The following is a 27,925-nucleotide window of genomic DNA, read 5'->3' as shown; positions in this document are numbered from 1 at the left end:
ATATTATAAATATATAATATTTATAATACATTAAATAATATTTATTATTTTAATTAATTTAATTATCAAATGCATCTATTTTCCTTCCCCTTTTTGTAATTACTAATGTAATTAATAATATTCTGTATTATACGTATTTGGAAATTCTTTTTAATGGCAATTTTATTGTTTCTCACCATAAAACATTTAACTATAAAAAATAATCCGAGTTTTATAATTTATTTTTCATATTTATCAGTATCTAGTACAATTACTTTATTTGGCTGTCAATACGTTTTCAGAATACATATTACATTTTGAACTAAAAGAAATTAATCCTTGCTTTATAATTCATTTTAATTAATCTCTAACAATTAACATGATTAATTTGTTGAGCTTGCGTTACGTTTTATTAAATTATATATATATTTGTTAAATTCAGAAGAAACTATCTCAGATTTACACGAATAACGATACTATGAGTAATAATATGAATTACTTCTTGATTTATTCGGAATTTAATGAAAATTATACATTTTACATTAAACTTAAAGTTTTTTACAAATATCGTATTAAAAGAAGTTTTCTTGGAATGTCCCATAAAATCAAATCATTTTTGAAAAATCATTTTTCCCCAAAGTGGTAAATTATAACGAAAAGATGAAGAAGATTAAACTAATCACCTCTTTTTCGTTTTAGATTATTTTATTTCTATTTTTATTTTTATTTTCTTATCATGCTTGTATTTATCTTTTATTTTTGTTTATTTCTTGTAATAATAATAATAATTAAAAAAGTAAATTTTAAAAAAATATAATATTACATTTAATTACAAAACATCCTTAAATGAAAGATCATATTTTATCATCTATAATTAAAGTTTTATTTAACTAGCATAAATGCCATTTTGAATACGTTTTTAATACTTATTGCATAATTTAATAGTTTATAATATAGCAACTCTTATTAATATTATGATATACCATACGAAAGCTTGAAAATTTAAATTTTAGAAATTAATTGTCACAGGTGTAGGACAGTTAATTAAGAAGAAATGGCGTTTGCCCTACAAAAGGTCCTAGTGATGTCCTTGACCGCATTTCGCAAGAGGTCACTTTTCAATGGCACGTCTAACAGGTTATCGACCAATCGTGAACCAAAGTCAGTGACACATTTTCTAGAATTAAAATTTAATGTAGGAAAACGTTCAAGCACACTTTCGACTGTTTAGGAAGTCAATGAATTTGAAATTCGAAGAATGCGTTGTAACACTATCCTAAATACTATGGAGTTGTTTTACATCCATTCTAGAAAATTCGCGCATGAAATGGTACAAAATATGGTATTTCAATTTTTGTGACACTGATTGCTATAGTAAACAAATAGAATTTTTCCTCCTTATTTATGCAAAAAAGTTTGCTCACCACAATATTAGTCGAAAATGTCAATAAAACTGAACTTTTTAGCCAAATTCTATTGAATTGCAATGGCTATGGTCTCTGATTAATATAATAGACTCTGATTAACCAGAGAAAGAAAATCAAAAGTGAAAAAGGATTTCAACTTGCATTATGATTTTTCATAATTTTATAATTTTTTATAATTTATAAGTACATTATAATTATAATTATAACACCATTCCTAAAATACAGTAATTTTTAATGTTAAAAGCTTGAAAAGATTTAAACAAAAAAATATTAAAAATTCTTTAAATATTCTAATTTATGTATATCATAATCATATTTATTAGAAATTAAAAATGTTTGAACAGTATTATGATTGTATACATTGTTTAAAGATTTGAAATATTCTCATCTGTCTTGAAGAATTAAATATTAAGAATGAAATATTTAAAAAATTTTATACATATATTTATTAATATATGTATATACGATCACTAAATATAATAATTTCACGATTAAAAATATTCAACGAACTATAAATTGTCCTTTCAAAATTCTTTAAAATATTATTTGCATAGCCACACATAATTATAAAAATTTTTGTACACTTCTTGATTTTTCATTAACAATTTTGGAAAGTAATTTTCAAGTTTTGTATCTATTAATATTGCTATGAAAATTTCATAATATAATTTGAATTTAATGAATAATATAAATGGAATTTTTGTATTTTTTCATGGTGTACGAAAATGATAAAATTCATGAAGCAAAATATTGTAACGGAAAGCATTGTTAATGCCATAAAACATAATATTCCAGTTACAAAATATTGCACTGCTTGTTCAGTTGTATCTTTTTAAAGATTAGATATAATCAGTGTTTACACTGACGTCAAATTCATGTTTTTCTCAAAACGTGACTGTAGTTAGATCAAAATGTGCACGTGAAATAGGTGTGATGTAATAAATATATGTAATCATGTTTATGTTTCCTTCTTTTACTTTACGAGTGAAATCATAGTTACAAGTAACCACGTTTACTATTATTATAGAATATCATTGGAAAATCATTTTTATTACTATTTACTCTAATTATTCCTTGGTCAATACAATAGAATGTCCGAAAAGTATAGTTGAGAAACTATTGGAAATAATAGAAAATTATAATAATTTAATAATTAAGTAATAATAAAAATAGAAAATTATAAAATGGTACAAAGTCCTGAAGAAACTTATATCTCTTTCGAGTATTTTTTTGGATATTTAATTATGCCAATATTATTATTTATATTAATGCCATTATATTATATGTCATTATATTTATTTATAATTATATTTACCCAGAAATTATAAAAATACTAATAGAAGTAAATGCAAATAATTATAATCATAATTTTCCAAAAGTACATTATAATTAATGGAAAATAACAAAATGAACTATCATAATTGTTAAACTATTAAAAATAATGGAATTGTATATTATTTTGATTGTATCAGACAATTATTTATAATTATAAAAGAAATTCGAAAGAGTTTTCAATTTCAAAAGAATTTTGGAAAAAGTATACTTTTGTTTTATTTTGTTCCAGTTCTATTTGTTTCTTCCAAAATAATCGCAGATATTTATTTCTAAAAAATATTAACGATAATTAAAGGCAGAAAAGTCATTTTGAATTTTTAAAGTATTTGAATATATTCTAGAAAATATAATTTTCCTGAACTTCATGTAATATTTTATTCTGTCTTATTATTTATTATTTCATATTTCCATTATTATTATATTATCTTATTCTTTTTTAAAAATAATATATAGATATCAATTTCATTATTACTTTAAGTCAACTTATGTCAATTTTATTTCATTTATTTATTGGAGTTTGTTTGTTTATCGATGTTCACGAACAAAATATTTTTCATCAGTCTGTTATAAATATTATTTTTCAAAATACCTTCCCCCTAATTATATTTCGTTATATATAATGTATTGTTAAATATAATAAAAATTCGCATTATTCAATTATTTCTTTTTTGTTACTCTATAAACTATTTTTGGATCTCGCGAAACAGTGTAAAAATTAATATTTTAATACTCTTCTTTTGATCAAATATATACAAGAATAATATAATAATATAATAATAATAAAAGAATATACCTTCGGAGTATTCAATCTTTTGCATTGTTAGATCTTATTAGACGTGATAAGGAAAAATAGTCCATAATACTTTAAGTCTATCTTAACAATTTTTGATTAAATATATACAAGATTAATATAATAATATAATAATAATAAAATAATACACTTTCAGAGTATTTAATCTTTAGTATTGGGAATGGCTTCTAATTTATTAGACGTGATAAGAAAAAATAGTCTATAATACTTTAAGCCTATCTTAACACGTTAAGTGCCACGCCAGGGACCGGCGCTAGACTTTTCGTTCGGGCCCGGCCGGTCCTCAGGGACCGTCCAGACTAGGACCAAAAGGTGCTAACTTTTGGTGTTAACCACTTGCGCTACGATTTAACTTTCGGTTGCCGTACCGCGCTCTACGATATAACATGCGGTAAAGCGTTACATTGACGCCGCATCGCGCCTACGAGCTAACTGTTAGCCGACGTGACGGACACGTCGTTTTTGTTTCTGCGACAAATACTTATCGACGTGGTATACACGTCGCTGGCGACTTTGGACCAAAAGCATCTCGACGTGTGTGGCACGTCTTTATAGAGGTTAACCACTTGCGCTATAAAGACGTGTCACGCACGTCGTAATGCTTTTGTCGCAGAATCACCAACGACGTGGTATACACGTCGTCAGACAATTGTCACAGAGATACTGGACAGCACACGTGTCTGTGAATTCCTTGATAGTGCAAGTGGTTAAATTCTTCGCCATCTTTGGACCTAACGTTTGGGAATTCCTGTTATAACAATTGGTACAGTATCTCCGAGTTTTATGAACACTTCGCCCACCGCCAGTGGCCCACTTGACGGCCCATCTCAGGCCGAGTCTGGGCCTGAACGGAACGGCAAGCAAAACGGGCTAGGCACTTAACGTGTTAAACTGTTTTACTATTATTATCATTGAATTAAGGTCTACAAAAAGATCTAAATCGTATGAATTAAGATCTAGATAATTAAAAAGAAGCACAAAACGAAATAATCAGTACTCGAATTATTAACACTAAACGTACCGGTACTTTACTCATACCTATTCTTACCATAAGGGTTCAAATGACCCCTCGTGGTACATAAGGTTTGCAAAGAATTTTTCTCGGTAAAAAATAAGTTAAGAGAAATTAAACAATCAGATAATATAAGAATTTGCAGAAAGCCAGACGAGCGAAAGAAATAACAATAAATGTACAATTACAAAGTAAATTTTGAAAAGGGTCATTTGACCCCGCTTGGTACGTTTAGTGTTAAATCTTCCAAATTATTGTGATCAATTTGTATCTACTTTACGCAAGATTTGAATTTTCTGCCATTTGTGCGGTAAAGTGTTGCCAATGAAAATGAAAGACAGCGTGACAGTTGACAGTTAAGAGTTATTTAAAAATGAAGCGCTACACGAAAGAATAACGCGTCTTCGTTGTACAATATTTATAAGTTTATATTTTCTATCAAAATTACTTCTTGCGTGAATTTTGGGACACCCAATAGATTTTATTATTTTTATGACTTTAAACCTGTATGAAAATAAAATATTTAAAAAATTAACTAAATGATAGTAAATAATTAATTAATTTTCAAATTATTTATTTTTAAAATGTATTAATATTTCTATAGATTTATAACTAAATTTTATAACTAAATTGAAAGAAAAATAAGAAATGAAAATGAAACTATACATTATTACATTATTGTTATGGTTTTAAATTCAAATAAGAGTGCATATTAAAAAATTAATCGAAATTAAATAATTTAAACTTATTTAAAGTTATTTGACCTTCCATATTATTATTTTTACCGTTATTATTATTCACTTTAATGCTAAAATTAAAAAAGGAAAAAATATTAATAGTGAGTGTTCTTATAATTCTAAAGAAATGTAAATATAGAATAATATTTAAAAAATACATCAAAATTAATTAATTTTCGAATTATTCAATTTTTTGTACTGCAGTTAAGTCTCCTATAACGCGATTTCCATATAACGTCAAGCGAAAATTGCAACACTCTCCTATAATGCGGTCTCCTGGAACAACATTCCAACAACTAAAATGGCTTGAAAAATTTATCTATGGCAGCACTCATTCGATGTGTTCAACTTTTGTATGTAGTTGACATTTATGAGGAATTAATTGACGAGTCTACCTCAAATGCATTTGTGGAAGAAAACACGGATAACGAATTCGTTTCAAACTTCAGTTATGATGTAAAAAAGGACTGGATTTGGCTAAACAATTAGAACGTCGCTTAACTCGAAATAAAAATTTAAAAGAGAATTTTAAAATTGCTTGGCCCCATATAAAGAGGGTTCGGAAGAACTACAAAATAAAACTGTATTTGAAAACCAAGGAGAAAATTTGTAAAGCGAGGAGGATTTTCGGCCAATTAGAAAAAAGGGGTTAGACTGCAAATATTTGACAGCGATGATGAATAATAAAACAATCTAATTGTGGTATCCTCGATGTATGAACCACATGATAAGAATGTCTGAATTCTGGTCAGACTGAAACGGTCTCATAAGAGTATTTGAGAATAAAACATTTGTTTCAGAAATAAATATAAATAAGAAGAAATATGGAATAACATTGATGGATAAGAGAACTTACGATAGAAAAGATTTTAATAAGGGTTTTGATAGGCACCCAAAAGATAATTATATAAAAGAAAGTAATAAACCGTTCAATTTTAACACGTTAGAATCCTATTTTAAATTAGGATGCGTCACTAATATGTATCAAATTAAGTTTTTTTTGTTGAAAACAATTTTTTTAGTTTATAATTTTATTATACGAACTATGTATCATATTCGATAAACCTAAATTCAAATATGCAAAAGTCTACATATTCATTGCTATTTCTATTATAAAATTTGATTTATTAAGCATATCGATCGCAATTTGATACTTTGAGAATGCAGTTTTTATATAGGACTGAATTATGTACAATTAATTTATTTTTGAGATTCCATATAACGCGGTACGAATTCGTTCAATTTATATTATTTCTGGGTTTCTATATAACGTAGCAGCGGTTTCCATACAACACGGTATAAATTCATTTGATTTATCTTATTACTATGTTTCTCATAATAGTGGTTTCCATAGAACGCGTTTCCTGATTTTAATTAATTCTGATTTTCGTATAACACGGTTTCTATATAACGTGGTACGAATTAATCGAGTTATAGAAGACTGTATTATTTCAATCGACATATATCTAACACAAAAGTAAAATAAAAGGCCAATAATATATAGTGCATTTCGACTTTAAATCCAAACAAAAAGAAGATATCAAAAAATTAATTCTACCTATCAACCCAACATTATTTCACATTATCATCCTCATCAATCTATATTTAGAAATCTATTTCATTATCTCCTGGTGATTTAAAACCCACGCAAAACGAAATTACCAAAAAATCCGTCTTCCTAACTCCACCCTAAATTATCCGATCTCCATTTCCCATGAATTCCTATTCATTCCCACGAACAACTTCCCATATCAATTTACTCAGAGTGAAACCCTGAACTCGCTTGAACCAACTCGGGCAAGCCTATTTATTAATGCTCGAGCACCGAGGCATTCGAATCATCATGCATCGCTTTATAAGACGGTGGCTAGCGTTAAGCTATGCGATGAATCGACACGAAAAACTTCCGTGTGCCGACCTCGATGAATTAAGTTCGTAAGAAAGAGCGACAATGTTAACGGTATATCGGAATCCCCCGGCGGAGCCAAACTGGTCTCCGATCTGGGCCACGACCTGCTTCCTACTCACCTACAGACCTATCTAGCCGCGTGTACGCGCGTATGGGCAACCTTCCTCGTGTCTACCTAAAAACTCTCCCCGGTCGTTGATCCTGTTTCAGCCACTTTCCTCTGAACGATCGTTCATCGACGAGAGGCGAGGAGCGATCGAAGTAGGCGCGCCGCGAAATCTTTTTTAGCGAAATTTAAAGTCAAGGTCAATGGAAATGTGTATTAAATCGTTGGAGAATTTTTGAAATTTTACCCCTATGGGTACTACAATTGGATGTGTATCAAATCGTTGGAGAATTTTTGAAAAATTAGTTGATGGTAATTACTGGTAATAACCAGAGTCGAATGCTTTGGGACTTTTATATAATTATTCGGTCGTTTGTGCACTTTTTTGAAGATAAGATTGGGAATGATGATAAAGAAGATGGCACTCTGCGAAATTTAAAGTCTAGGTCGATGGAAATGTGCATTACATCATTGGAGAATTTTTGAAATTTTACCCCTATGGATACCCTATACAATTGGATGTGTATCAAATCGTTGGAAAATTTTTGAAAAATTAGTTGGTAGTAATTACTGGTAATAACCAGAGTCGAATACTTTGGGACTTTTATATAATTATTCGATCGTTTGTGCCCTTTTTGAAGATAAGATTGGGAATGATGATAAAGAAGATGGCATTCTGAGAAATTTAAAGTCAAGGTCAATGGAAATGTGTATTAAATCATTGGAGAACTTTTAATTGTTTAATTTGTAATAATTACTGGTAACGATCGAAGCTGAATATTTTGGGATCTCTCATATTTGCTCGAATATTTAGGATTTTGGTCTCTTTTTTTGAAGATAAGGTTGGGAATGATGAAGGAGAAGTAGGCTTCTGTAAAATCATTTTTAGCGAAATTTAAAGTCAAGGTCAATGGAAATGTGCATTAAATCATTGGAGAATTTTTGAAATTTTACTCCTATGGGTACTACAATTGGATGTGTATTAAATCGTTGGAGAATTTTTGAAAAATTAGTTGGTGGTAATTACTGGTAATAACCAGAGTCGAATACTTTGGGACTTTTATATAATTATTCGATTGTTTGTGCACTTTTTTGAAAATAAAATTGGGAATGATGATAAAGAAGATAGCATTCTGCGAAATTTAAAGTCAAGGTCGATGGAAATGAGTATAAAATTCTTGGATGATTTTTGATTATTTAATTTGTCATAATTACTGTAATAATCGAAGTTGAATATTTGGGGATTTTCATATAATTATTTAATCGTTCGTGTACTTCTTTTGAAGATAAGATTAGGTATGGCGACGAAAGAGAAGTTAGCTTTACGAATGATTATTTTAGTACGAAGATTGCATTAAACCATTAGCTGCCACGATCACCATTTGGGGATTTAGGAATTTTACGTACACCACTCAGCGCCAAAAATATATTTGGTACCCCTGACGGTTTAGTTTTATTCTATATATATCAGTCAATATTGTATGTAGCAAAATGTGTGTATTCTGTGCTTCGTTTCTATACAACGAGCAAACAAATTTGAAATTCGCGTGTAAGTTGAACGGAACAGAATTGTCATATTTGAAGCATTATATTTTTGGTTTGGTTTTTATATTATAATGAAATACCGTACATAAATATGTAATTTAGAGAACTATTCATTTTGTAAGGAATTGAAATTGTAACTTTCCTTTTTTAGATAAACTAAATTTTTAGAATTCAGTATACCGATTCAAAAATAAATAAATAGTCAACAATAAATAGTGAATTTTAAAATAGATTTTGGGGAAGGATTTATTAACCCATTAGCTGCCACGATCCCCATTTGGGGATTTTGGAATTTTACGTACACCACTTGGCGTTAAAAATATATTTGGTACCCCTGACAGTTTAGTTTTATTCTATATATATCAGTCAATATTGTATGTAGCAAAGAGTGTGTATTCTGTGCTTCGTTTCTATACAACAAGCGAACAAATTTGATATTCGTGTGCAAGTTGAACGGAACAGGATTGTCATATTTGAAGCATTATATTTTTGGTTTGGTTTTTATATTATAACGAAATACCGTACATAAATATGTGATTTAGAGGTTATAGTAACGATCTGTTACTTACTCAGTTTTTTGTTTTTTATTGAAATGATTTTATCGATCATTTTGTAACGATACCATTTTGGGACTTTTTCAAAAATATCAAATATTTTCAAAAGAAAACATAATTTGAATATAATTATACTGTTACACAACCTTTTGTGCATATATATAACTTATCCAGCCAAAAATTTCAAAAAAAGAAATTTGACAGTTAATGGGTTAAGAAGTACGTTTGAAGTATACTTCCGATAAGTATGCGAGTAAGAGTGTCTTCCATTGTAATTTTATACTACGGTAAAATTTACAAAGAACTATATGAATATCAGTGTTGTTTTACTATAAACTACAAATGAACTCGATTTTTTAATAGAAAAATGAGATTTTGGTTTTGTCGAAAATAATATATTAACCGTTTTAGTGCCTTTTAGTACGATATATCATCGTACACTACATTTGCGAAAAGCGCCAACGACGATATATCGTTGCGTATGCAATGGCGCCTTATTCTTCGCATTGCGAGAAAGCTCTATCTCAAAATAAATTTATAAAACGTTATAAACGGTCTAATTTCATTGAAAAAGAATTTAAAAAATTGTTTTCGGGTTTAAATTTTTGTTATATTCTATGCTGGTTGGTACCATGGAGTTATCCTTTCGTTCTCGGGACTGATATAGGTTATTTTATTAAAAATGATCGAAAATGTAATACTTATACTTCATACTACGTGACCTACATAAAACTGCGATCAAACGATGATTATTCTTATGTGCAAATATTGTTTCTAGAAGAGGAACTTGTTTCTATGTTTTTCATCGTGTTTTATATCGATGTTATTCGCACGATTTTCAATAAATATTGAAACACAATTGGCATTAAATTATTTTCCCTTTCTTCGGTAATATGTTGTATTTTGAATTTTTGAAGTATCATTATTAGTTTGGTTTTTATTAGTAAATTCGTCCGGTTATTTTCGCATAGGCACCCATTTTTCTCGTTTTATTCTATACTTCATTGTATATAACGAAACAGTATCGAAAAATTAATTATTTATAAATTTAGTTTGTAGTTCTCTTAAAAAATATTGAAAATAATTCCTCCATTTCAAATTCTAAAAATTATAAACATTATATACATTTAATTTAAAAATTATATATATTTCTTCATATTATATTTTTGGTCTACTAAATTTCTGCTTCATAAAATTTTCATGAAAAAATTTTAAAAGACTAATCTCATATTATATAATATAAATAAAATACATATTATATAAATACAAAAGTTACCTAATCAACTTTCTATTTAAGTAATATATAAAATAAAACTCCATCTGTAAATTATCTGCCTTAAATTATCTAAATCATCTTTTTAATTCAAGTTACTTGAAAAGATATAAAAGGAAATATTTTATCCAAAAAAAAATTTAAAAATTCATTCTTGTTTCACATAAACTGCCTAAATAAAATTTCAACAGTTTTCCTATCTAAGTAAAACCTCAAAAGCTATTCCACAATAAAAAGCTGCTTAATCTATGGAAATACCTACTTACAAATAATCAATAAATCAAGATACTTTCCATAGATAAATTCTATACATACTCTATATGTACAAAAAAAGAGTTAAGAAACATTTCTTTAAAAAGTAAAAGAATCTATTTCTATCATATATAAACATCTTATATAAATTTTAAAATTGACTCCTTCAACTAAAATCTCAAATTCTTATTCACAATTAACAAATAATCCAAGATAATCTCACAAATGAACTCCTATTCTACGCAAATCATATGTAAAAATCCCCCAGGAAACAAATGAATAATTCCTTAAAAACTTCAAAGTTGTGAAAAACAAAGTTGCTCCTAATATAAATGAAATACCTAACCTAATCAAACACCTTTCAAATCCTTAATCCGAAAAAGACACAAACAGAATGCGTCGTTAATCGATCACTCAACACTGGTATTTCCGGGGGAAGAAAATGGAATCACGTGGTTCATGATCGGGGACGAGTGGCAGCCATGACTTTGGGTGTGGGTCAGGGTCGTGGACGAGAGAACTCTTTCGCGTCGCCATCCACGCTTACACTTAACGCTCTGGGTCAGTGGCCTCGTTCTGTTTTGGACCGAGTGCTCGGTGAAAGCCGAGAAAAAATTTCAACCCGGTCACACCTTTATCGGGTCTGGCCTCTCGCGGTGTCCTGTAGAAAGTTAATTGGCTCCGACCAGCTCCGTCTAATTAAAAGTTTTGACGCGTTTCTGTGTACCGCTCGGCTCGTTTCGTTTCGTTTCTTTTCGTCTAACTTCGGCTCGTTCCGCCGACGTTCGTCTTTCTTCGGCTAAACGACTGTCCCGTCGCAAAACTTGATCAAGGATGCGTTTTCGGATGCACATTTATTACAATAATTAAGCGCTATTTTTTTCGAACTTTTAATGTCGACCAGGTTACAAAATCCAAGTTACGTTTAGAATTTTTAAAGTTTACGTTCAAAATTAAGATTTCCTTTTTGAATTTAATTTATAATCTTGAATTAGTCTACGACGTAAAGTAGTTAAATGAGATATACCTATCGAATTAATTTATGACTTAAATCTTTTAGTTCTATTATTTTTTTATTTTTTGTCGCGTTATCGATTCAATTACTTCTTAATTTTCAAATTTCAATTTAGTTAAATTTTTTTAATTTTAATTTTTTACTTTCTAGTATAATGCCTGAATTAAACAGTTTGAAGAAATAAGTATTATTTTTTTGTTTCTGAAGATTTCTTTTGTCATTAGCAACAATAGTGATTTTTAAGTACCTAGTGAGTCAAATTTAATAATTTCAGCGATTTTATTATTCAAATATTGATTTGTTTTTTAAATCTATGATATTCAAAAATAATTATGTGTAAACGTATACGATTTAAACTGAATCTAATACGTTTTCTTCATTTTCGTTTGCTAATGCATATTTTTCACGACGTTAATTGTTTGTACATAGTTATTTGTACTTCGTAACTTTCGAAAATTGTAAATTGTAAGCAGAATGAAAAGAATTAACATAATATGAAAAATGCAACGTTTCAAGAAGTAGTTTTTGAAAGTAGTTCGAATTATTAAATATAGTATCGTGATATTTAGTATTTGTAATTAAACTGTACATTTCAATATGAATTCTAATTTTATGAAATTTAAAATTTAAAGAATATTACAGGAAAATGATCATAGTTTCCGAGATTCCGGATCTTAATTGAAAAATGTGTAAATAATAAAATTAGAACGTAATTTCCTTAATTTTCAAAAAATCTCTGTTTCTTATTAATTGCATCCTATTTTCCATTCAATTTAAATCGTTCTTTACTCGTGCTTATGCTTTTTTCTAAGTTTTAAACGAAACAAAATAGAATTTTTGTCAAAATAGATTAGAATTTTATCTAAAAAACAATTTTTAATTTTAAATATCATTAACACTCGAACACTTAAATATTTGGAATAAAAAATTTTCTTCTGAGAAAGATTCAGCAAATATAAGCCGACTATCAAAAATTACATTACTAATTTATAAACATAAAATGCATACTAACAAAATTTTTGAAACATCTCCAAAATTAAGAAAATATACTATTAAATAACTAAAACAAAAAACCTAATAAATAAACAAATATAAAAAATAGTGCACTTATGGACTAAATAGACTAAAATTTTGTAAATAAATACATGTAGTTGCTCATGAAAATATTCGAATGTTTGTGTTCAAAATTTTTAACAAATTAAATACCTACGTTGGATTCAGATTTCGAAAATAATAATAAAAATATATAAAATATATAATAATCCACTTGTAGAACATTAAATGTATATACTCAAAAATATGAATTATTTTCATATTAACTTATATTAATACTTGGATCACGTTTAGCATTAACATAAGGATGTTACGATCTATATTTTTATCACAAAACAAAATCAGCACACCAAGTTTCGAAACTTTCAAAAAATGTCGACTTTCGAAAGTTCCGAATTCGAGTTCCATGAATTTAAAAATTAGGTTTCAAACCACATCCACGAAGTATATGTCTACAATTAATGTATTACAGATTCGATATCTGTGGTCGAATTTTTATATAATTTCACCTACACATCCTCAATATCTGTCTTGTCTCAGATGCATTAATATTTTCGAAAATTCGAAACCAACGTATGTATTTCATTTGTTGAAAATTTGGAATTCTACTTCGAATATTTTTGGAGGCAACTGTATTTAAATACTAAATATGCAATTCAATGTGCTCAGGATTTGTTAGCATACTACATACCAATTACGAACTTCTACTATAAAAATAAAACAAGAAAATTAATATTCAGCAGTAGCGTGTTGTGTGCTACGTTACGGTGCACGTGATAGATGTATGATCAATTCAAACCATATAGAGAGCTCGTAAATTATTGTATCAAGCCCTGATTAATACCAAAACGACACAATGAAGTCAATGACACTTAAAATCATCTACAGTGGCTGTAAATATTTATCGTCAATAGTAAAACTTTGCTAATTAATTTAACTGGTGAGCAGCAAAAAATTGTTCATTAACTTCAAATTTCAACTTAGATCATTAACTACCACCTAGTACAATTTGCTTACAGTGTCTGGTTGTAAATATTTAATGTTAAGCAATAAAACGTTGCTGATTAATGCAACAGTAAAAGATTCATCAATTTTGAATTAACTTTGAAGAATTTATTACCAACTTATTAGCATTAAATTTTGTTTCATATCTAGAATATTTAAAAGCTTGAACTTTTTGTAAATCATTATTAACAATACTCTGTAATGAAAGAACTTGTTATAAATTGATATCGAACAGTATTGGTTTACATTCAATTGTCATATTTCCTCCTAAATATCTCAATTTGGAAGTCAATATGACCATTTTAAGAGCACTACGAGATTTTGTACAAAGCAATACACTGAAATATGTAATTGATCCGTAAAATACTCAATTTTGAAATGATATGTATCTTTTAGAGGAATATGTATTAGAAGTTTAAACACGTTTTCGTTTCCTTCTAGGGACTAGCGCATGCCTAGGGATCCCTAGGCTCGCGGCGTCTCTGAGTAACTACCCAGTGTGCTCATGCGTTAAGACGTTCCTGGAAGTCGAAACCCATTATAAATTGATATCGAACAGCATTGGTTTACATTCAATTGTCATATTTCCTCCTAAATATCTCAATTTGGAAGTCAATATGACCATTTTAAGAGCACTACGAGATTTTGTACAAAGCAATACACTGAAATATGTAATTGATCCGTAAAATACTCAATTTTGAAATGATATGTATCTTTTAGAGGAATATGTATTAGAAGTTTAAACTCGTTTTCGTTTCCTTCTAGGGACTAGCGCATGCCTAGGGATCCCTAGGCTCGCGGCGTCTCTGAGTAACTACCCAGTGTGCTCATACGTTAAGACGGTCCTGGAAGTCGAAACCCATTATAAATTGATATCGAACAGCATTGGTTTACATTCAATTGTCATATTTCCTCCTAAATATCTCAATTTGGAAGTCAATATGACCATTTTAAGAGCACTACGAGATTTTGTACAAAGCAATACACTGAAATATGTAATTGATCCGTAAAATACTCAATTTTGAAATGATATGTATCTTTTAGAGGAATATGTATTAGAAGTTTAAACTCGTTTTCGTTTCCTTCTAGGGACTAGCGCATGCCTAGGGATCCCTAGGCTCGCGGCGTCTCTGAGTAACTACCCAGTGTGCTCATACGTTAAGACGGTCCTGGAAGTCGAAACCCATTATAAATTGATATCGAACAGCATTGGTTTACATTCAATTGTCATATTTCCTCCTAAATATCTCAATTTGGAAGTCAATATGACCATTTTAAGAGCACTACGAGATTTTGTACAAAGCAATACACTGAAATATGTAATTGATCCGTAAAATACTCAATTTTGAAATGATATGTATCTTTTAGAGGAATATGTATTAGAAGTTTAAACACGTTTTCGTTTCCTTCTAGGGACTAGCGCATGCCTAGGGATCCCTAGGCTCGCGGCGTCTCTGAGTAACTACCCAGTGTGCTCATGCGTTAAGACGTTCCTGGAAGTCGAAACCCATTATAAATTGATATCGAACAGCATTGGTTTACATTCAATTGTCATATTTCCTCCTAAATATCTCAATTTGGAAGTCAATATGACCATTTTAAGAGCACTACGAGATTTTGTACAAAGCAATACACTGAAATATGTAATTGATCCGTAAAATACTCAATTTTGAAATGATATGTATCTTTTAGAGGAATATGTATTAGAAGTTTAAACTCGTTTTCGTTTCCTTCTAGGGACTAGCGCATGCCTAGGGATCCCTAGGCTCGCGGCGTCTCTGAGTAACTACCCAGTGTGCTCATACGTTAAGACGGTCCTGGAAGTCGAAACACTTGCATTTTACGAGCTCTATCGTTCGAACCAATCATAATTTCTAATATTATGATACTGTGCATTGTTCTACCAATACTGTGCTTTTGTATAAACTACGGAAAGTGAGGGATGCGTGTAAAAAGGCTCAAAGTTTCGTGCTACTGTCCAGTAATACGTCGATCATCTTAACCCTTCGTGGTCCTATATTAATTTAAACTCGACATTATTCCATTCGATTCCTTTCAATTTTGACATGTAAAACATAGATTTTGTGTTTTAACTTAATTCAATTAATTCTGAACTCCTAAAAATTTTGCTGTCACAAAAATAAACAAAGATTTAATCGGTGCTTAAACCTTTGTGTTCAAAATAAATTACTAATTACTAAAATAAACTACGAAGATTGGCCAAAAAGTAATGTCTACCATTTGAAGAATATTTCTATAATTCTAATTAACGTGTTATTACATCTGTACCAGTGATTATGAAAATAGCCTAAGTAATGTATGCTCTCTTTCAAAATATTAAAAGTTTTGTATTTGGAAAAATGAAAAAATTAATTTTGACGTAATTCGATCTTACGACTCTGCCTTTTTGCTGTTTTCCAATAATGCGTATTTTTACATTATTTTGCATTATTGCGAATTAACACTTTGACTGCCAAGTTGGTCATATATGACCGGTCACAGTTTCTCCTGTGACGCCACAGTGATCATTGGTAACCGGAACGCTTGAACTATTCGAAATACATTGAACAACGTTGAATGAAAATTGACAATTAGTGTTAGAAAATTTGTATTAGAACATCGAAAAAATATTAGAACAAATCTCGCATCTAGCGATGCACTCTCATGGCGTCCTGATGGAAACATGTGATTTCGGCGTGGCAGTCAAAGGGTTAGATGAGTATAATGCAAAATATGTGAAAAATTAATTAAATTTTAATACGTTCAAAATTACTTTGTATTTTAAAACAAAAGTGCAAAATTCTATTGCAAAAATTCGATGCTACTTACTGACCAACCTAGTACTTTTTGCTTCGTAGTTTTAATCAATTTAGCAAATGAGCAGCTCCTATATTAACACTAGGTTTACGGACGCTATCTGTATATATATTTCTAAGGACACCTGTCAAATTGACAGGTAAAGGAAACCACGTGCCTTTTCTTTTAACGATTAGTTTTGTGGCGACTAAGATCCCGCCACGACGCCCATGCCAAAGCAGCAGGTAAATTAGGGCCGAGTGTGTACCGGGTGTATCTACGACACATGCCAGGAGTCACTGCAGGTCAGTAGGCATTGTCCCCGGGATGGCATTGGCTATCGTCAATGTCATGCCGGGGATTAGTTTGGGACCGGGCAGCAATGTTGCAGACCAACGTCTCTTGATTTACGACCCCCCTTTTGCAGTCATTACAACTTTCCCGCGCAAACGGTTCCTGGTGGTTTTCTTCCACCTTTTCCGTGCACACTCGGTAGCTTTAAAAGCTCCTAAGACAGAGGACCCAGGATCAGTGCGTGTCCAAGTACGACGCCGAGATTATGTTCCCGGCCACCGCGACGAGTGCCGGCATACGCATTGCGAACTCCCACAGTTTAATTTAACTAAATCCGTTACCATCGTATAATTGGAGCAACCCTTCCGTCAAATTGACGGATTCCGTAAATCTAGTGTTAACATAGACATTTTCCATTACTGGAAAATAACGCAATAGGAAAACATGAAAATTGTTGGAGAGTTCTAATCTCCCACTCCATGTTACTAGACGCTTCTAGCGACATCTGGCATTTTTCTGGCTATTCAAATAAACACCTAACAGTGGAAGTCACTTCCTTCCAAGCTACCGTAAAGAAAGCACGTATAGTTATTCTGTTTCTGAGACATTATCCCAGTAAAATACAACCCATTCACTGTATTAACCACTTGCGCTGGAAAGACGTGTCACGCACGTCGTAATGCTTTTGTCACAGAATCGCCAACGACGTGGTATACACGTCGTTAGGCAATTGTTACAGCAACACTGGACCGTTCTGGCACACGTGTCTGTGAATTTCTTGCCACCGGAAGTGGTTAAACAACAAAAATGGATTTCATTTTGAGTATTGTTTCAGAAAGGATTCATCACTACGAAGTCTATGCTTGTCCATTGGGATAAAGCGATAAGTGTAATCTGGACCACAAAGGGTTAAAGCCGTCCACCAAACACGTGCATCTACTTGTCAAGAACAAGGCAAAGAAATTGCAAGCAAGGGCTACACCAGTGGTTTCTACGAACGAGTGACAAGACAAGCGTAGGATTCCCGAGTAATAGGATAGGCTTCCGGTAAAGATTGTTAACTCTCTGTAGCAATTCGATCGAATTGTAATATTTAATTGTAACCAGCAATTGAAACACGAATTCGATCGTGTGATACCTGTTCTTACCGTGTTTAACCCCTTGACTACTGTGGGCGCCTATGGACGCTTAGGAATTTTGCGTTTGTGACACGCAGGGCGCCTATAGGCGCTCGGCGTAGTTTAGCTTTTTGACACGGAGGGCGCTTGTTTTCACAAAAATGGCGCACATCATAACACAATTCCTGCCGTATGGTACGGCCGCTGCGTATCAAAATCTGCCGTAGTCAAAGGGTTAATGTTTAAGTTTCGACGAATTTTGATACTGAAATTACCAAAGCAATTGAAACGACTGATTTCAGATTTTTTGTTTCCGCAGTTACTAAAAATAGCGAATCAAAAATTAAGTTTTTAGATAGACACGTAATCATATGTATTGGGTGTCCCAAAATTAATTTTGATAGAAAACATAGGTTTCTAATTAAAAATTATAAATATTGCTTAACTATGAAGGCACGTTGTTCTTTCCTGTAGACTCCATTTTTTCATTTTTAATAATCCTGAACTGTCAGCTGTCAAGTTGTTTTCTTTTGTTGGTAACGCTTTATCGCACAAATGGCGAAAAATTCAAATCTTGCGTGAATTTTGAGACACCCTATATATATATATACTTATCGTATCTTTTTAATTATTATTGTTTACGTACACCAGATTTAAGTACACATTATAAATTCTAGTGTTGGTTCGTATTATCAGTTTTTGCAATCATAGTGATTTAATAATTATTGCTTTTTAAATGACTTTTTTCGAATTTATGAAAGTTGAAAGAATTATTTCAAGTGAATATGCACAATTGTGATACAGATAGTCATTTTTTGCTATTTTTCTTTTTCTGTGCATCTTCCATCAAGCTTTCTCCATTTTTATGCAAGAAATATAAATTTTAAATATAAATTTTAGAATTATGCAAACTAAAATATTTATTATATTATCGAAATATCTTTTATCTATTTTACAAGAGTTATTATTGTGCATTTATAAACAATTTTGCTGTAATTATATACTTTCAGAAGACAGTGTATTAATTTTGATGTAATATTATATTAAATTACTTCAGTGTGTTATCAGATTCTCAGAAAAACTGACAAAGTTAATGACAGATAAAGAACCGTTTATATCACGATATTTTATACTTAACACGTTAAGTGCCCAGCCCGTTTTGCTTGCCGTTCCGTTCAGGCCCAAACTCATCCGTCAAGTGGGCCACCGCGGCGGGCGTAGTATTCATAAAACTCAGAGATACTGTAGCAATTGTTATAATAGGAATTGCCAAACGTTAACTCCAAAGATGGCGAAGAATTTAACACCAAAAGTTAGCATCTTTTAGTCCCAGTCTGGGCCGATCCCTGAGGACTGGCCGGGCCCGAACGGAAAGTCTAGCGCACGTGGCACTTAATGTGTTGACTGGTGACGAGTTAACTCGTCTTCTCCTGCCCAAACGTTGTCGACCGATGACGAGTTAACTCATCTTCTCCTGCCCAAACGTTGTCGACCGATGACGAGTTAACTCGTCTTCTCCTGCCAAAACGTTGTCGACCGATGACGAGTTAACTCGTCTTCTCCTGCCCAAACGTTGTCGACCGATGACGAGTTAACTCGTCTTTTCCTGCCCAAACGTTGTTGACCGGTGACGAGTTAACTCGTCATTGCAGTTGCATTGTCTATTTCAATTTATGAAAGTGATTTTGAAGATTGGATTACAAAATAATAGCCGGTGACATGACATAGTTTCTGTGTAAAATTACTGACCAACAAAGTGTTAAGGGCCTGATACTATCGACTCTAAAATCTCATGAAATCTCTCAAAACATTTCTATAGAGATATAATAACGTATTATATAATATATTCTGTCATATATATCACGACATCAACCAAAAACAGTGTAAATTACATTATATAAATAGCAAAAACGAAAAATGAAATTATTTCAGAACATTTCTATTACTTTCTAGCGACTAGCGTTTGCAAATAATTGTATATCGAATAACAATCTAAAAAATTCACTTTCCACGTACTGTACTTCAATTTCATTCGAGAAAACATTCTTTCAACTTCATTAACTTCGAAGACATAACTACAATAATTAAGTAATCACTATGCGCTATATCCAAAATGCACAATACTTTACCCGTAAGTTAGAAATATTTCCAAAATCTATCTAAAGTATTGAATAGGAAACAAAACAAATATTTTTAGGAAATATAATTACAGTGTACCGAAAGAAAGGGTGAAAAATCCAGCATGTTTGAAAGAATGAAAAAATAAAAAAGGAAAAACTACAGTAAGGAACAGAGAAAGTAATTAGTAATTGGTGCAGAGAGTTAACAAAGCTAAGTGACACAACACATCACGCATTAAATGAAGAAAGTAGCTCCCGACGATTAATACCGCGGATATTTTCATAACGAAAACGGTGCATCGAGATGGAGAAATGAATATCTTTTCGTTTTTCCCTCTTTGTCGAGGGAGAAAGGAAAAGAGAGGTTATCCTCTGGATCACGAGTATATACCTGGACAAATACACGGAACTGGTTCGAACACGGACAATGGTGAAATAAAAAGGCAAGACACAATTTGTTGTTTTTTGTAAAAACAATAAGTTATCTGTATTTTTGCAATCCAGAACGGACAATGTCTCTGTACAAGCTTGTTTTCAGACAGAAATGTTACAAGTTCTGCGCGATGAGCGACACCGTTCCTGAGCCACGATTTTATTCGACTGCGCGGTCTTTTTCGTTTCTTACTCTGTTCAAGCCAAAATTTCTCACGTGTGCCAATAAATTGACGAAGAATCGTAGTAAGGAAAAAAGTTACTCGGATAACGAGGTAATTATACGAGTTTAACGTAAAAGAAGATGTGTCTCGATCGATGGTGAACGTTTGGAAATGAAAGGATTCTACGATAGAAAAGTAAGTGGCCAGTTACGGTATTGCTTATCTAGCAAATTAACGACATCGTTCACTTTATGGCTCTCTTTCTCTCATTCTTACGTAGAAACACACGGAATCTCTCTTTGCTCCTCGGTTCGTTCGATGACCAGTCGACGAACGGTTCGAGAAGGAAAGGAAAATACGTGACGTGAGGTCACCAAGCCAAGGCATTTTCGAATGCTATCTATTCTTTCACATAGTACCTTTTTTCCTTCGTTCTACGTTGATCAAGAAATACGAAACTTTCTATGCAACACGTTATATCTTCCGAGAAAAGAAATCTGTCTAATCCGCACGCGAGTGTTCTTCGTCACCATAGAACGTCTCGTTTTTTCTACCACCCTAAAGCGAAGTCCGTATAAATAAATATGGAGGAAAAGTAGTAAATAAATAAGTGTGATAAACTCTTTTCTTAACCCTTTCACAGCGTAAGCGTTTCAGCGATCTTAAAACGATTTTCCATTTAACTCACTAGCGCCACCACGGCCTATATCTCCGATAAACGTATTAGCGTAAATATCGTGTATATCGTTCAATTATTTTCTAATTTTACTGATGTAATCTTGGAATTTTCTTCATACTACGCGTGTTATATTATCTGTACAATATTGTTTTCACAAATTTTTCGATCGTACATATACGACCGTACTCGTGAAAGGGTTAAATAAGCACTGAATTGATTGGAAAGTTCGTGGTTCGTTAGAAACTGAATAAAAATCTGAGGACAGTGTATCTCCACTTTTAATGATTTTTCGCCATTTTTAAAGCTCTAGAATGTTGAATTTCTCGTTATAAAAAAAAGTTCGTAAATATTAACTATAATAGTGTGATATTATCTATTAATCCTAATAAATGAATATAAAGCGATACTCCTTTTACTAATCGATTTTACTATGTTCACTGCATATGCCTCATTGTCAGATCTAAATCGAGATGACTCAGACAAAGCGTAAAATTAAAAACACGAAATTTTGAAAGAGTAAAAAGAAATACTAAATTATGAAAATTAAATTTACACGATAGTTATTAATCGACACGTTAATTCTTAAGAACACGATCTAACCAAATTTCACTACTCGTTGAGGCTAAAAGATCGCCAAGGTTTCCAGGTTGACATATACAAACCATTTTACCAAAAACTCTACGAACTCTCCAAACAATCCACCGTAAGGAACAACGAAACAGCGATTCACTTTTGAAATAAATAAGCAAATGAAGTAAGAAAGGAAGAATAAATAGGGCTCGAGACTAGCAGAAATCGCGAAACGTACTATGCGTGGTACTAGCCGGAAGTGCTGGAACCTTTTTCTCTTACTGGACAAAGTCGGAAGAGAGAAAGAAAAAGTAGAAATAAAAAGGAGATGCAGGTACAGATCTCGAAAGGTACTTTGAATTCTTCGTTCCGTTGCTTTCCTCCTACCACTTCGCTACGTTCAACAGCACTTACACGAGCTTCGAATACTTTGGCTAAAACGTTTATGTACAGTCTGGCCTCTTATCATTCGTTCGGTGTTCCTTAACAGTTAGATCTCGGTGCCGTAGACGGAAGTCGTGCAAGCTCCGTTGTAACAACGATAGACGCATGGTCGGAAGCTACGAGAAGAGCTCAGGTGTTGCTTATCGATTTGCCATGCTGTTCGACCACGTGCGAATCGCTTCGTGTAGAGGTATCCACGTTAATAAATAGAATAAATATACTACCGCTACTTCTACAACTCTACTGCTACGTCTACCACTACAGCTAGGCGTTTCAAATGATTTGCAAGCGGGAATTCAGACCGGGAGCGATGAGAAGCTGCTCAAGGAACAGGGGAATCTTCGTTGATCTATCTTTTGCTTTTTCGACGAAAATTCCCTTGGACGTTGATGCTTTCACGTGTTTCTTTTCTTTTCTTTTTCTTTTTGGAAAGAAGTTCAAGGAATTGCTAATTTCTGGAGAGAATGAAGTAATATGTCGAACAGCACAGGGAGCTTCTCTAATTGGAGTTTTGCCTTTTTCGAACGAGTGCGCAAGCTCTACTGGTCAACGAAGCGGTTAGCTTTGGCTTGAATGCTTTTTCTAAGAAATTGTTGCAAATAGTTGAAATTCGATTAAACGAAAAGGATAAAATGGATCACAGATAAATCGGTATAGTTATCGACAAATTATCCCTGCTCGTTTAATCGGTTTTCACGCATTCGTATGTATCGTTGTTCTGAGGATTAGTCTTTGGATCCTTGTCTCGTTCTTCTTAAACTTCAAGTGAATGTGGAAAGCATAATTGAAAGTTGAAAGTCAAAATATAAAAGAAAATTTTGTAATATCTGCTTAATGTTTTAAAAACGGTATGATGAACGTTATTAAATAAATTTTAGTTTAAATTCGTTAGAGGAAAGAATAAATAAATTAGTAAAGAAAAGAATATATATAAAAGAAAATATTAAAGAAATTTTAATTTTAATTTAAAATGGAATTAATATGGCAAATTTAAATTATAAAATTCACATTATTCCAGACAATTTTGCCAAAGACCAATTATATAAAATAATTAAAGTGTTTCCTTAAAATGACACAAAATTCTATACAAAAAATAAATTTATAAAATAAATAGACAATAAATAGAAATTTTAAATAATCCACAATAGAAACAAGTAAACGATAAATAAAAGAGTAAAACAATCAGAAATAAAAATAAATTAACGATAAAATAAAATTGAAAATAATTTAAAACAAAATAAAAAATTTCTTCAAACAAAAGAAACTCGGCATAAATAATTCATATCACATGGAATAATTTTCCCAGAAATCAACAAAGTAGAAGCTAAAGAATCTAAACCATGTCGTTTAAAATTGTTCCAAATTAAATTTGCAGTATTCAAACTGCACGAGACAATTCGTCCAAAGCATACATTCTCAGAAACAACTATCATACAGAGTGTGAAACCAAAGCTTGACCCAAAACGTCCGCACGACCCGTAGAAAGCATCGACCGCTTCGCAGCAACGAAGAGGCGAATAATTAATTAATTGAGCACGTGATTGCCAGGAATCGTTGTACGTGACTTGCCACTCGTTTCCCTCCTCCCTGGTTAAACGACAGCCTTCGAAGTAGGGGATGTAGCACGCGTGCGAGATTTACGCGCGTGTTTATGCCCCGTACTGTGTTTTCCCTTGAACTCACGTGCTTGCCTGGCGCCAGCGATGTCGGCGATGCTGTCGACATCGTCGTCGTCCTCGTCCTCATCGTCGTCGTCCTCGTCCTCGTCGTCGTCGTCCTCGGTGTACACCAGATCCACGTCGTCCTCGTCGTCATCGTCATCGTCGTCCTCCGTGTCGGCCTCGTTCGTCGACACGGCTGGCACGTGGACAGGATTCAATGAAGACTCAGCACCTTCGAGGCCAGACTCGTGGATACCGGAAGCGGCTTGGCCCTCTCCCACGGCGTTTCCTTCATCCTCGTCTACGCCGGTCGTCTCGTTGTCGACGGCCGTGCTCTCAGCGGCTGATTCGCCTGCGTGTTCGGTTTCTTGGGCAGCTGCGTTCAGGTCAGCCTCTACAGCCGCTGGAATAGCGGGAGCTGCTGGAGGTGCAGCAGCTGGGGCCACCGGTTCCACTGGAGTCGCCTCGTCATCGTCGTCATCGTCGTCTTCCTCTCCTGGAATTTATGATATGTTACTTTTCCGAAATTGCTTTCTTACTGTTGGGAAATTTATTTCAGTCAATTTTATATTCCTTCGGAATTAGAAATAATATTGCTATTATTGTTAATAGTACATTTACGATATAATTAACTTTAATGTCAATATTATAATTACTGTAATGTTAATATTAATATCATTATATTAACGATATTAAATGATGATGTTAATTATAACTAATCATTTTTAAATTAATTTTAATATTATTTTCATATTTTAATATCGATATTATAATTACTGTAATGTTAATATTAATATTAACATTATAAAGTATTAATATTTGTAAATATCAATTTTCCTAGGTCGTTTGATATTTTCTGAGATCATTGGTATTTGTTAATATTTAGTGATTGAATTTTTGTTCAGTTTTGCTATGTAGTTTGTATGGCTACAATTAATAATTCCTGCGAGAGTTGGGAACTAGATGTAGGAACAGGTGTTATTTTGCAGATATTCATACAGGAAGCTTGACAACAGGTAGCAGTAAATGAAAATTGAAGGCTAAAATGAAGTTGCTTTAGGTTTTAATTGATGTGTCGATAAAGTAAGGTCCTTGGCTGCTAAGCGCTAGACCGAAACAAGAACAGTTTTTGCTTTAATAAAGTAAGTCAATTGATAAAGTAAGCCACTAAGTTATATGTATACCTGCAATGTTGGCGAATTATTGGAATGTGACTTTCAAAGAACACAATTTACGACCGAAAGCCTCGATTTAGATAACTATATTCTACATTGCCATGAAGCCTGCAAATTTGTAATCTTGTTAATCTTCATTTTTATTTTACTTTGACCAGAAGAATTATTTTATAAAAATTCTATTGTCTAAACTTTTCTATTTTTATTATTTATTGTTATATGTAATGTTAAAGTGCTTTATATTGGATGCTTCTAGATCATTTCTCGTATTATTGGATCCCTAGATAAAATAAGTGAGAAATGGAAAGTTATTCAAAGTATTTTTATAACAAACAATTATGAAGAATATTAGACATTATCAGATAAAATTATTGATATTTTAAGTTGAATTTAGGTAAGAGTTTATAAAGTGTAATATGTTTAGATTAATCTAAGAGATAATTCTCTTAATATAGAAATAAGATAAAGTCAAAATATAATGATCTTATAAAAAAAGGGTACAGCTAGACTATTAAATAAAATGAATAAACTCTTTTGATGCATGATAAAGTAAAGAATTAATTTCCTATTTGAAGAAATGGAAGAGTAAATACTTTAAAAAGATTGTGTTACTAATGTTAATATCAAATTTAAAAAAAAGAAAAAGAATATGAACATGGTATATAATCAGATAAAAATTGATATTTTATTAATAATTATTAATAATTAATAGTAGAATGTGAATTCACTAATTATTAATAACGAAATATAAATAGATATACTAAGATATTGGTTAGTGATATATTAATATAATTAATACAATATATTACTGACCAATTAATACAAATTCATTAATATACTACTAGTAATTGTTAATAAATAAATTAACAATTACTAATCTATTTTGTATTCCTTGTAACATTTCTATTTTCTTTATATGTATAAACATGTGATATATTAAATTTTAGAAAAATAATAACGTAACTATTTAATTTAAAATTTTAAATTCAGTACCATTAAAACCTATGGCATTGAAATTTGCATCACGTAATTTATAGTATGCATATCATTATCTTCATATCGTGAAATATAAGAAATACCAAAGACACGCATAGTTCCTTCAAAAAAAGGAATGTACTCTTTTAAATATCTCGATAAATTTTTCTCTTTTGAATTTCGAAAAACGATGCACAAACGAAAATGATACTGTGATATAAAAATTGTATTACATTTAATAGTTCATATTAACAGATTAATAGACCAATAGATTAATTAACGTGAATAATAATAATAATAATCATAATATTTTAATATATTGATTTTTAATTTTTCAAAAGAAAAAAGCACTCAAGTTTCTATCGTTTTTCGAAAGAGTGGATAAAATTTTATTGCCCTCGTATCTTTTAATCTACTTTCACCAAACAGTCATAAATCAACTTATCATTACAAACTGTTTTGCTCCCTTCACATTTTCTTCTATCTATTTCAATCTCTTACTCTCATCTTGTTTCCACTCAATTATGTACTTCCTATATGTAAATCAAGCTCATTCACCTGTAAATGTCTCGATTACGAATGTGGTTAGAATGATATTTAATCACGCCGAATCACTAGAAATCTTTTATGAATTTCCACTTACGTTCGATAACCTGACGATAAATATCGAATTTATTGATTAAATCGATTATCAAATTACTTGGTAAATAAAATAATTGAAATACCATTATCGATAGAAACGATCGTTTTGCCCTCGTTGACGATCGCATTAACGACGAAAAATGCCGGCAGTTACAGTTCATCTTTTCGTATCTGGGTCGATGTAAAAGAAGTAGCGCGTAGAAATTCTTTTCGAACTGGGATCGCCGTCGATTTATGTTAATTCGGGCGAGTTTGAAGTATCTTGTACCGTTACAGCTACGTGAACGCACCAGAATTTCCGCCGAACATGTCGCTAACCTCAAGTTTAATGTTTGCGTAACGGCCGCTAGGTTCGCCCGTGGTCCTCTTGCTTCGATTCATCGAAACTCGCTCGCGACGTATCGATGACAATACGGGGAAAGCAAAAGCGAGTAGACGATCGACTGAACCCGATACGTTTAAAGTGAGTTCGACCGAATTCCATTGTTATTCGTTAGTACCACGAAAGAATAATAGATCGCGTGCGTATTAACTGTGAAATCAAGGATGTGATGCGAATCGTTTTCTTTTTTTAGCTCTTGGGTACGAAAATAGATTAAAATGTAAATTTGTATATCGTGTTGGAATTGGAAGATTAGATAAAAGAATATTTATGTTACTTTAACTGATTACAGAACCTACATCAAAGGAATATGAAGAACCTACAATAATAAAAATTACTTTTTATCGCCTACTTTGAAAATATAGATCTTTTTGACAAACTTGGTAAATATATATATTTTTTTCTTGGTATTAAAAATGTAAAAATTTTTATTTCGGAAATTATTGTAAATTGAATATTA

At 31.6% G+C, this 27,925-nt stretch overlaps 1 protein-coding gene across 1 annotated transcript in view; it reads right to left on the bottom strand.

Moving 5' to 3' along the window:
* Nucleotides 1–27,233, bottom strand: part of LOC108547178 (nucleolin) — a gene marked incomplete at its 5' end in the record, with an annotated part of 31,172 nt that extends 3,939 nt beyond the window's left edge. The window contains 2 exons of the mRNA XM_017899584.1: nucleotides 24,257–24,787; nucleotides 27,167–27,233. Coding sequence (XP_017755073.1) covers nucleotides 24,257–24,787; nucleotides 27,167–27,233 — 598 coding nt within the window. The remainder of the gene's footprint in view (nucleotides 1–24,256; nucleotides 24,788–27,166) is intronic.
* Between the last annotated feature and the right edge of the window lie 692 nt (nucleotides 27,234–27,925).

This window comes from Eufriesea mexicana, unplaced genomic scaffold (genome assembly GCF_001483705.2).
Source record: "Eufriesea mexicana isolate 0111107269 unplaced genomic scaffold, ASM148370v2 scaffold953, whole genome shotgun sequence".
In the NCBI taxonomy this organism is placed as follows: Eukaryota; Metazoa; Arthropoda; class Insecta; order Hymenoptera; family Apidae; genus Eufriesea; species Eufriesea mexicana.
Note: the sequence above shows the minus strand (reverse complement) of the source record. Positions and strands in the feature narration are given on the sequence as shown.